Source organism: Corvus brachyrhynchos, unplaced genomic scaffold (assembly GCF_000691975.1).
Source record: "Corvus brachyrhynchos isolate BGI_N302 unplaced genomic scaffold, ASM69197v1 scaffold32, whole genome shotgun sequence".
Classification (NCBI taxonomy): domain Eukaryota; kingdom Metazoa; phylum Chordata; class Aves; order Passeriformes; family Corvidae; genus Corvus; species Corvus brachyrhynchos.
The window spans coordinates 8430971-8442667 of record NW_008237919.1 but is presented as its reverse complement, the minus strand read 5'-3'; the positions used below and the strand labels follow the sequence as shown (position 1 = coordinate 8442667).

The 11697-nt window shown below is 34.9% G+C and overlaps 1 protein-coding gene across 6 annotated transcripts in view; it reads left to right on the top strand.

The window, feature by feature from the left end:
- The window catches only part of FAM19A2 (family with sequence similarity 19 member A2, C-C motif chemokine like), a 165417-nt gene extending 155900 nt beyond the window's left edge, over positions 1 to 9517 (top strand). For 5 of the 6 annotated variants that reach the window (XR_001861686.1, XR_001861684.1, XR_001861688.1 and 2 more), the window contains one exon: positions 5858 to 9517. Coding sequence is in view for 1 of the 6 variants with exons in the window: in XM_017733175.1 (XP_017588664.1) it covers positions 5858 to 5869 (12 nt within the window). In the remaining 5 variants the exon portion in view is untranslated. Of the gene's footprint in view, positions 1 to 1649; positions 1724 to 5857 lie in introns of all 6 variants that reach the window. The other variant, XR_001861685.1, reaches the window with a different exon arrangement.
- The last annotated feature ends 2180 nt before the right edge of the window (positions 9518 to 11697 follow it).

Here is an 11697-nt window from a genome sequence, read left to right as displayed (position 1 = left end):
GCTGAAATCTTTAAAAGCAGTGGGAAATAAAGGAGTACAGAGTTATATTTCAAATGGCATTGCATGAAATGAATTTTCAAAATGTTTGTCTCTCTATAATGGAAGTCCTAAACACAGGAGCTATCACAAATGCAGCTCCGATTAGTCACTATGAAATAAAAATACAAAAGAATTATAAGGTTTTAGAGTCTTATGGTTATTAAAGGCCTGGGAGCCTTTTGAGTCATGTACTGGGAAATACTCATTTCAATTAATAAAATGAGCCAGTCATAGCTCCTGAAGGACAAGCATGAGGATCTAGAATTCTAAATTGCTTAATAACAGGCTTGGGAATGCGTTTAGATAAATACTTTTCATACTGTAGTGCCTAAAATAAAACTAAGGGAACAATTTGAAGCTCTTGCATCTTTAAATAAAAAATTAGGTAGGGTCAAAATTTTATAAACAGAAGTGAAACATTTGACTTGAAAAAGTATCTTCCAATACGTAACCTTCTCTGAAGGTAATTGAATCCATATAGTTATCATTAAATATCTGTTTTTCAGACTGCTCACAAGTCACTCAAATTTTGCCTTTTATCAGTAGCCCAAGTCAAAGAGCCATCTGTAATACTAAAACAAGGGCCTGTGCTCTAATTAATGGTTCTCTGTTGCAGTTCCCTTCAAATGTGCTTGAGTCACCTTCATTCCTCAGGTTTTTGAAATGGTTCCTCCTGCCTCCAGAAACTTAGTTATCTAGCAATAAACACCCAAATCCACACCTGCCTACTGTAAAGGGTATATGCATATAGAAGCCCTATTGCAGAAAGGTCCTTAACACCTTTTTGTCCACTTTCCTCAATTCATTGGAACATAAATTACAGGATTATCCATCTGTGAGGAAATTGTGAACCTGTCTTTTGTTAACATTTTCAAAGTACTTTGGATTATCACTAGTACAACATAGTAGTATTAGAACAGAAGCATTTTCCAAGCTTACAAGCTGAACTGTTTCAGTGCATGAACATGCACAAGTGGTAATGCAAACCGTCATTTGCTTTCATAAGCCATGTATGAATGATAGTGCATGGCAAACATGCTGTATGGATTTTAAAGTTCCAGTAAATAGTGTGCTTCCATCTGTTCAAAAGATTCATTTCCAACCTCAACCTCATTCTCAGAGGGCCTGAGTGGAAAAAATGCACTGGCAGATGTTTGTTTCTGGTTATTGTGCCCTTCTGGTTTCTACATTGTAATATTTACATTAAGTTCTTACTACTACAGCAAAGTTATTTATTTTCTAGAAAAATATGACTGATATAGCCCTCCCAATTTCATTCCTCTTTAGGAAAGGTTTGCTAAAGAATCACTTTGTTCACCATTTTGTTAATTTTTTGTGGTCTTTTGCATACAGTATAAGAAAGACTACAACAATTAGGACACAAAATGAACAGAAATATACTGCATAGAAACAAGGGCTGTTCTGGTATGGCATTGCTGTCTTTTCTCCATGACTTGGACGACAATCCATAGCTAGGCATTTCTTCAAGCCATTCCTTATGGCTTGTGTCATTCCCTGTATTTAGCTTATCTCATGTTGGTCATCAAATAAATTTGTGAGACCCCTTTTATTTTTACTTCAAATCCCCATGCCATTTTTGTTTCCCACAGGCTTTTAATATTTTAGAGAAAAATGGAAGGGGTGCCAAGATGACTTTGTCTCATGAAGTTCCACGTAGCTTAGGGTGAGCTATTAACTGCTTTCACAAAAAATAATTTCCTTTCTGCATCTTATGTATCTCAGCAAAAAAAGAAAAGAAAAGAAAAAGCCTGAGAATTCTTAGGTGACACAGCCTACGACCACACACAATCCTATATGGTTGATGGAACAGTTTTAATTAAAAAGAAAACTTCCTTTATGAAGTACTTTCTTTGGAGAAAACCTAGAACAGAGAGTCCATCCATGTGGAATCATCTGTTGAAGCAAAAAACATTGGCTTAAAAATTTTACCTTTTCTGCTTTTGCATTGATACATAGTGCTGTCTTCTCTCCAACTCTCCTCACCCACTAAAATCTCTTCTTTACTGTGCATGGCGGAAAAGAGAGAGAATTAAATTGCAAGGGGACATATAAAAAAGCAAGTTGCTAACTTTTAAGTGCTTGACTTTGCAAACTCAAGAGCCAGTTTTCAATGTGGATTTTGTGTATGGTTTATGATAAACACAGAAAAAACTCAAAAAGCTGCCAGTCAAAAAATAGTAATGTACAATTTGTGTTATGAAATGTTCCAGAACACACTTAATTTCAATATAACATATATTGTTACCTATTTTATTCTAAAATTATTAAATAATAATTAATTTTGAGCCTAATTTTGGATATATAAGCTATTCTGTAGTTAGCTAATGATTTGTTATATATATATATATATATATATAAATATAAATATATTTATTTCTCTGAACAAACAGAAGACTTTTATTATACCTAATTGTGGTTCTGTAACTTTGATGTTTAGGTGGATGAATTTAGGGAGAAGGGCTTTACTATTCAGGGAATATTCACTCAGCCATTCTTTATATCCTATAGTCTTGATTTTTCTTCCTTCCTCTTCTAAGGCAGAAGAAAGTCCTGAGTAAAAGTATCAGACTTGGTTTTTATTGAGAATCTATTCTAATGAAATAAACAATATTATCTGCTGTATTCATCCACTGTGTGGATTTCACAAGTGAGGATATTTTTCACCCATTGTGAGCAGCACTGGAATGGAGGTTGTCCAGAAAAATCTCTTGAGGCTGGTAGCTTTTCTAATGTGATGTCATGAGATCTTTTCATCTCTGGTCCATTCTGCATTACCCTGGCAAAAATGTTTTACCCAAAGACTTAGTTTGTTCTGAACATTTAGTGAGCAGAATAATGTGGAAACCTTCAGGTGCATTTAATTATATATTGTTATGTTAAAATAAAGCAAGTGAGTCTACATACAATTACAGCCAATTTACAGCAGCCACTCACTAATTTAAATTAAAAAGTCTGCAACTGCAGAGTAATTATGCTTTAATTGCACATTTAGGACAAGAAAATGAAGAGAATCTAATGTGGTGTATTTATGATATAACAATGATGTGAAAAAAAATTATTAGTATAAAAGAGTAATTGTGTTCCAAGAATGAACAAACTAATTCAAATAACACCTAGGATGCTAAAGGTTTAATGTACTTTTCTCATTTGTATTGTTAATTTTCCATACATATTAATTATTAACTGAAAACTTGATTTGCACCTATTTACAGTTCTCTAAGGACTTTAAAGATCAGACACATAGTGTTATTGGTCCCTCTTTTCCTATAAAGGCCTTTGGCACAATACTTTAATACCTTACCTCCCAGACACTTAAATTAAATAGCATTTACTATATCCAAAATTAAGCATTTCTGGGAATACCATCACTAGGTATTAGCTAAAATTTCATTGCTTCTTTATGAGACTGCCTTTAATATCCAAGAGGTTTATTCACTCCCTGATGTGCATGGTGTATGGATAGATAGCTTCTATTAATGTTGACGTGCAATCTATGCTTGCGCATAACAGGTATTACCATTTTATACAGAGGCAAATGTGGACCATATAGGTATGTCAGTGACATAGACTAAACACATAGAGCAGAAATTTGAATGGCAATCTGCTTTTTTTCTCATTTTTATCACCTATTTAATTTATGTAACAGTGTATGTTGCTTTCATGGGGGTATTTGCACCACAGGGTTGTAGTGCTAGGTGGGGGGAGCAGATAGGCCTGCAGATTATGATTCTACTGAGTTTTTTTGTGACTGAAAATATATTTGCACTTCCAAACAGCCATGTAACTGAGCAGTCATGTACCTGCAAAAATACTGGGTTTGCTAGCTTCAGTTTATCACCTTAGCCCAGGCATGGCAGAGCTGGGTGTAACAGAAATAAATAATGCAGCACAGGATAGTTGGGGTTGGAAGGGAGCTCTGGAAGTGGCACTCCCTGCCTCAAGCAGAGCCATCTATAGCCACGTGCCGAGGACCAGACAGCTTTTGAGTATCTTCAAGAATGGAAGATCCACAATCTCCCTGGGCAATCTGTGCTAGTGCTCAGTCACCCTCACAGTAAAAACCTTTTTCCTAAGAGGGAACTGCCTGTGTTTGTTCTCATTGTTTCTTGTCCTGCTGCTGGGCACCACTTGAAGAGAGTCTGGCTTCATTTCTTGGCACCCTTTCTTCACATATTTGTACACATTGATGAGATCCCCTCCTGAGCCTTCTCTTCTCCAGGTTGAACAGTTTCAGTGCTCTCAGCCTTTCTTCACATGACATGCTCCTATGTCTTATTCACCTTCGTGGCTCTTTACTGGATAGACAGATAGGTAGACATAGATATAGATATATAGACATGTATCACAAATGAAGTCAATAAAAATCCAGCTGTGGATAGTATCAGAAGATGTATATTTTACCTTGTGTAGCTCAGTGGCACCTGGTTCCATGAATAGAATTCCAGCTTGCTACAATGAAGCAAAAAATAAATAACAATAAGACGGTGCATCAGCCTTTTGAGCTTTGGTGCAAGGCACAGAAACATGTTGCCTGACTTTTAAATTAATTCTTTATTATTTTTTCAGGCAATCTTCTACTTTAGAAGGGGCCACATGAGGCTGTTTCCAACAGCAAGACCAAAGCGAAATAAAAGCAGGGTAATAAATAAGCCCATGTATCATAAAAATCACAAAGCACAATTTTATTGTTGCCTTAAGTGCAGTTCCTAGAAACAACTCTGTGGAGAAGGCAAACTGAAGCAATGAACTCCTTGAACAGTCTGTTTAATATTCTGTTTGTTCTACGTTTATGCTCTGCAGAGCTGACAAGAGCTATATGCAAACAGTTTTGCTGAGAGCAAAAGAATCTTTCATTAAGGAGCATGACCCTTCTCTCTGTGATCAAAATGAAAAGCATATGCCCCTTGATGCCGCAAAGTGTTGTGACCATTCCAATGAGTTGTTCCTCAAGCCTTGGGAAGCTGTTCCCTGACACAGTTTGATATTAAAAGGTTAAGTGATGATTAATTGTATCCACTGACACAGCAGAAATATTCCTCAAAGTTATGTTTCTTTGATATGACAGATTTTTTTCTTCTAAAGTTTAAAATCTAAATCAGTTAGAGGCAAAATACAATTATTGTGAAGTGCTTTGTCTCCCACTCTTTCTCTGTGGTCCTTCTGTTTCACTCTTGTTTCATGTTAGGCTGGGTGAAACAATTCTAGATTAAATCCTTGATAGTTTTGTACTTTGTGAATAAGAGGACCTCTATCTCTTTCTAATTTGTGTGTGAGTTTTGTCCTGTTTCTCCACTAAGTGATATTGCTTGCTAAGATGCATTAAAACTTTAACAGGACATTTCCTTTTCCAACCTAAATGATTCTATGATGTTATGATTTTTTTGTAAAGAAGCATGCAAAGAATGGAAGAATACAGCTCCAGTATCAGTCACTGTATACTCAGTGGCTCACATTTTAAAAGCAAAGCTGTCACCACGCAGAATTTTTTTAAAAACCAAGAAAAGAATAACAGAAAACAGAAATTTGTGGGTTGGTAATTCATGATTTTATCATATTTTTAGGCATGGTCACATTTCAATTTCTCCTTGTCAAATCCTATTCCCACAAAGCACTTAAACACACAATTTAAGTTGAGGAGCAATGCCATCTAATACCATTGGGTTTTATTCACTTATTTAAAAACAATCTAAAGAGCTTTGCTGGACAGAGATCTTACATTTCAGTTTCAGTTTCCGGTACTTTGGAAGTAGATTCACTATGTCCAGCTTTGATTTTCTGATTTTCTTTTTCTTTACAGGTAACCCGATAGCTAAAGAGAAATCAAGCCAGTCTCAAGGCTGATAACATTAAATACAACACACAGGAATTTCATTCCTCCAGGCAATCCTTGAAGTGAAATTTTATACTGCTGGGGTGTATCCTTCAGAATCAATTGTTTCAATGAGAACCTGGCTTGTAATCAGCAACAGCCTTGAGATCTAAACTACTGGAAAGTTATTTTGAACTTCTGTGTCACAAATATTTCAACTGATTGAACTGTGTACACTTGTAAAATTGCACTTGCTGAAGGAATTTGCAGCTGTAATCACGAGCTGATATTCTAAAGGTGCAGAAAAGCAGCAAACTTTTGGGTTCTCCATTGCAGATCAGTGGCTTTTCATCTTGATGAAGTCAACCTCTGAAATGTATTGGATCTTTCACTTTAAAATGATCCCTGGTTCACTCTTCAGATTGCTGGTGGGACTGCACACTGCTTTAATTAAATTTCTGTTGCAGAAATTGTCCTCTGGCATGGCGCAGTTTTAGACATTTTTATTTGTGTTCTAATCTTGCAGCTCTCAAAGGTACATATTTCAACATCTTGAAGTTGCTTTGTTGTAGGAATGGAATTATATATCCATTGTTAATAATTATTGTTGACAAGTAATAGTTATCTGAATACATCAGTCATATTAGAATGTACAGTCAAGTTAACATGTTTTTCCCTAAGGCTAACCAACTACTGCAGCTTAACAGTTAAAGAAAGTAGTGGTCAAAACTCAATTGCCACTTTCATTATAAGGCATTTTATATCTTTAAGATATACATTTCCATTTAGTTTGAAGGAAATGGGTGTTCCCAAAATGTACTTTACTTTCCTAACCTTTAATTCATTTAAATTAATGGTAAGCAGTCAATTACAGCATTTCATCCCTTTTTTTATAAAGGTAGGCAGGGATGTAAATGAGTTTTGCAATTATGATATTGGATGGTAATCATTCAGAATTTTTGTCTTTTTATTAAAAAATAAAATCTCTTGCTTGAACCTAAGTACTGATGGATGCTTATGTAGATGTCTGCTCAGTCTGTTTGCTATAAAGGAAAAAAGTCCTAATGCTCTCCCAGATTTACCTAGTTCATGGGTATTTTGCTTGCTTACAGTCATCCAATTCAGATCTGACCCTTGCCAGAATTTCATTTTCTTTGTTTTGTATTGTTTTGTTAGAAATTCTTGAACTTTGCAATGTGCTGTTACATGAAAGAAATCCTCAATATTTAAAGGCCTTAAACGTCTTTGAGCTTTTTTCTAAGTTATTACAGAATGTATAATTTTATACTTCATTTAATATATATTGTACCATCTGTAATGTTGATACAAAAGAAATTTGGCAATTTCTTTTAGTGACACTGCCTAAACATACTGACTAGAGGGGGTTCTGACTGTATGCTTTGGTGAATTGAAATGAAAGCCACACACACTTAATGGTAGTCAAAAATATATAGAGGTAAGCTTATTTAAGTCCTGTGTGGTTACCAGACACAGCAAACCAAAAAAAAAAAAAAAAAAAAAAAAAAAAAAAAAAAATAGAAGGAAATTATTTTAACTTTACAAGCCATTGATGTCGCTAGTTTAGTTATATATTATGCTCCATGATGGATGAACACCTTGGAGTGCTCTGCCTGTAGCCCCTGCTGTTCACTGTAGCCCCTGCTGTTCCAAAACCATTTCATTACCTCTGCTCTACTATTGCACAGGAGAGCTTAAATAAAATAAATGACTGTTGGGAATAAAATTGAGAAGTATATTCTATCATTCTGCGGGGAAATAATAAAAAAAATGTTGACAGAAAAAGATCTTATTTTCTGATTAAAATTTAATTAGAATAAACTGTTTGTAGCAGAAACTAGGTATCTTGGTATTTTAGGATGGATTAGTATTATATGGATTTGTGCTAACAGGTTCAGAAGGGAAGGTAGCATCTTAAAGAGGTTGTCTGGGACAGTGCAAAGTATAAATGTGCTGTTTTGTAAAATCTGAATATGGCCTCTATTTGGTCGAAAATCTATATCATGCTTCTCAATACTTGTTTTCTTTGTTTCCTTGTTCTTAAACAGCTCTGAAAATACTGTATTATATACAAGTGTAACACATGCATACCAATAAATGAAAATAAATGGATTTTCAAATATACTGAATAGATTATCTGCACTAGATAAATGTTGTGACTATTCATAGCAAGTGAATAAAATTGTAATATAAAATAGAGTTCCCTGTATGGATGTGCATTTTGGAGATCTATTCTGTTTACTCATGGAACAAAATAATTTTTTAGTGAATAAGAATCTCAAAGGTTATATTAACTTTATATTTCTTCAGTAGAGCTGAGAATACCTCCTACCACTTTGAAATGTCCTTTTTGAAAGGAACTGATACCTATGGCAAATTCTGGTGGGTGTACTGTTGTTTTCAGGTCAGACTGAGTAAAATTTTTTTTCTTCCCAAAATGTGAATCCTGAAAACTTATAATTTAGATGTTTTAAGTAGCAACAAGACGTGATAGACAATCCTGAAAAAGTAATGTTTCAGGTTAATTTGTGGAACTGTTTAAAAGAAAAATGAAAAAGCACCCTTTTGTCAGATGTGCTTGTGCAGCTTGAAGCAAGATGGGAAGCAAGCAGGTTTGGTGCTCCTTTGAAAATGGAGTACAGGTGACTGGATCAGCTATGTGCATTCATGTTGTAGGCATGTGAATTGCTTCAATTAATCATTTGTTCCTTATATACTACTTTCTAGATGATTTCAACTGATTACAAAAGTGATCAGGCATTATGATTAGAGTTACCCTTCGAACTGAATAATCATCAAGAACTCTGAACTGCAGAATATACATTTCAGTTTTGCAGTTCCAAGTGGCAGTGCATTGAGAGGGAAAGAAAAATCACAGTTTTGTTCATACCTTTCACAGTTAAATGTATTGGATCAGTTCAACAAAGCACAAAAGGAAATTCTGATAAGAATCTTAATGAAAAAATATTCTATATCAGATCAATTAAATTTAAAATAGAGCTTAAAAAACATTCAAGTCTAGATCTTGCTTGTATCTGGTTTATTGGTCACAATGAACCTTTAAAACAGCACTGCTGCAGATACCACTGTTGCTACCTATAAATACAGCTATTGTGCTATATATATTAAATTTTTGTATTTATCCTATGTCTTTTAAGTCTTGTCTCCTTCAGCTCTGCCTAAAAATGTTACTGGTGTAGCATTTCAGTAACTTCACCAAACTAATGCAGCTCTGTTTTGTGTAGAATCTATATGCACAGAGTGCATCAGATACATTTACTTTGAAACTAAAAAATCTGATATAAAGCATTTTATTGTGTTAGATTTCATAAAAATATATGCAGTGGTTTTTTGCTCATTATAATTGTACAGCTGGCTTTTATAATTTCTAGGTAATGCATGGAAGTCTGTAACAACAAAACAGAAATATGTGATTGGCATCCTCTTCTGTTGATTCACTGTCTCCTCCTTCATGCCTCAAATTTTACACATCTGTTGTTCACCAAGATATTGGCAAAGAAAAGGAGCACAGTTTTGATTTGCAAGAGAAGTGTTGCCTTAATTTCTAGTTTCTTTTTGCCAAACCTGTGACACCTGAAGGATCTGATGCAATAAATGATTTCTCATGGATTCAGTGGTCTTAAATTGATAATAAGAATTTCCTAATCACTTTGTCTTTATAACACAGTTTATATCCTGATAAACTTTTCTGTTTATTCTTTCACAGAATGAGCAAATATTTCCAGGTTACATCTTTGATCTTGTTTCTGTAGGAGCTTATGTAACTTTTGGACACTACTTTACAGACAGTCATTGCAAATATTTTAGTAAAAATATGGCTGGTATTTTTGTATCTTCTGTATTCATCTATACTACAGAAGAGGCTGTATATGAAAAGGTTGAACTTCCCACAACTTTGTTTTGACAGATGAGATTACAATTGAGATGAGACTACAAGTGTTTTCAATGTCTCTTTATCCAAAACTAACTTAAGACTGGTAGGAGGGCCACTGATGGTGACACTGGAAACTCTTGTATAAGGGAGTGACAGTTCTTTATCAGACTGCTGTGAATAGGATGCCAGGAGAGTCAAACCACTGTAGTATGGTTTCATAACCAGAGATGTAGGTTCGGGGGAAGTGGATCCAGCATATGACCACAGGGGTACAGTCAGCATCCTGAACCTGAGGCTGTGGGGGTGACAGGGGGACCTTAGACCAGTTCTCTGGGGTGGAGGAAAGGTCTGTCTCATGTCTCTGGGATTTGCTCCAAAGCCAGATTACAGAAATGGCAAGGCACCTTGTTGATTTCAGTATGGTTCGGATAAGGCCTTCAGATGCAGATGAATGTTCAGTATTTTGTTCAGAAAATTCTGAATGAGCAAATTAATTAAAGTTCACATGTTCAAGTTAATGGTTAAAGAAATTAGTCTCTATTTTCACTATTTCCTTGCAAGTATACAGGGCAACCTGTGTAGCAATTGGAAGAGAAATCCAGTCATTCCTTGATAATAGATTCTCTTGATGAAATATCACTACCCCATCAATATTAGCCATGACTGAAAGACGTGAAATAAATCTGGCTTTCAGTTCTGAAAACCATTTTATTGCCCAACTAAATTAAATAAATAGTTTGTGTAATAGAAATACTATTGCTTATATGTAACCCTAACAGTAAAAGTTCTATATTAGCTCTTTAAATTATATTTATATTCATAACTGAAAAATGTCAAATTTGGTTTAGATCCTCTATAACAGCAGGGACATTCTTTTTTCTGCTAAAACACAGAGGTAACCTAAGGACACTGTATTTCAGGATTTATGGCTTTCACTGCTTCAGCTGCACAGCTGGGAAAACAACACGTAAAAATACTTATGTTACTTACATTGCTGGGACATTTTTCTTGAGTATGAGGAATATGAAGAGTTGCAAGTTTACCCCATATGAGCATAATGGTTGAATTTCTTGATCTCTTTTCTCCATACTGTCATAAGAAACATGATAGAAACTGTACTTGAATTCTCCAGCCTTATGTCTTAGTGTTTAAATCAGAACTTACAAAATGCACACTATTTCAGTCACTATGTCGCCATACAAAATAGTTTTTTTTAGTCTGTTTCCTCCTTATAATTAATTACCGATACCTTGTTGTATTTGGGCACAGAGAACATAATCCTTACTATTACTGATTTAGAGTTTGTGCATATTTTTGTTTTTCTTTTTATTTTTCCTTGGTCATTTTCTCCTGTCCCACAATCCAGTTAGTTCTTACAAAACTCCAGTAGTGATGAGAAAATTTTTTAGTAAGTAGTGGCCTGGAACTGAACGCAGGAGGGAAGAGAGAAAGATGATAAGTTTCTATAATTCTATCTTAAAATAGTTTCCAGTTTAAACTATCCTTTCTAAAGAGAAGCATTTTTTCCTAAATATAAATGGACTGTGTTTCAGTATGCTCTCTGATCGTAAAGCTGATGAAATGGTCCTCTCTGTATGGCAGATTACCTCAGCAGAATTTACAAATGGAAGATGATTTTGCTAATGTCCATGGGCAGGTAGACATAATTTGGTCCCAGATGCTCTGCCTAATGTTCATGGCAAAAGTGACTCAAAACCAATGCCTCCATATGCTGTAATTCCTGGAATTCTTTCTCAGGCATATTCCCTTGTCATCCCTCATATGTAGAACTCATTAGATTCCTAGTGGGAGAACATATGGAGAAGAGAGATGATGGAAAACATTATAAAACAGATTGTGTATTTAAGTTTATATTATAAAAGACCTCTGTGCACAGGCAAACTTAGCAGAGAAA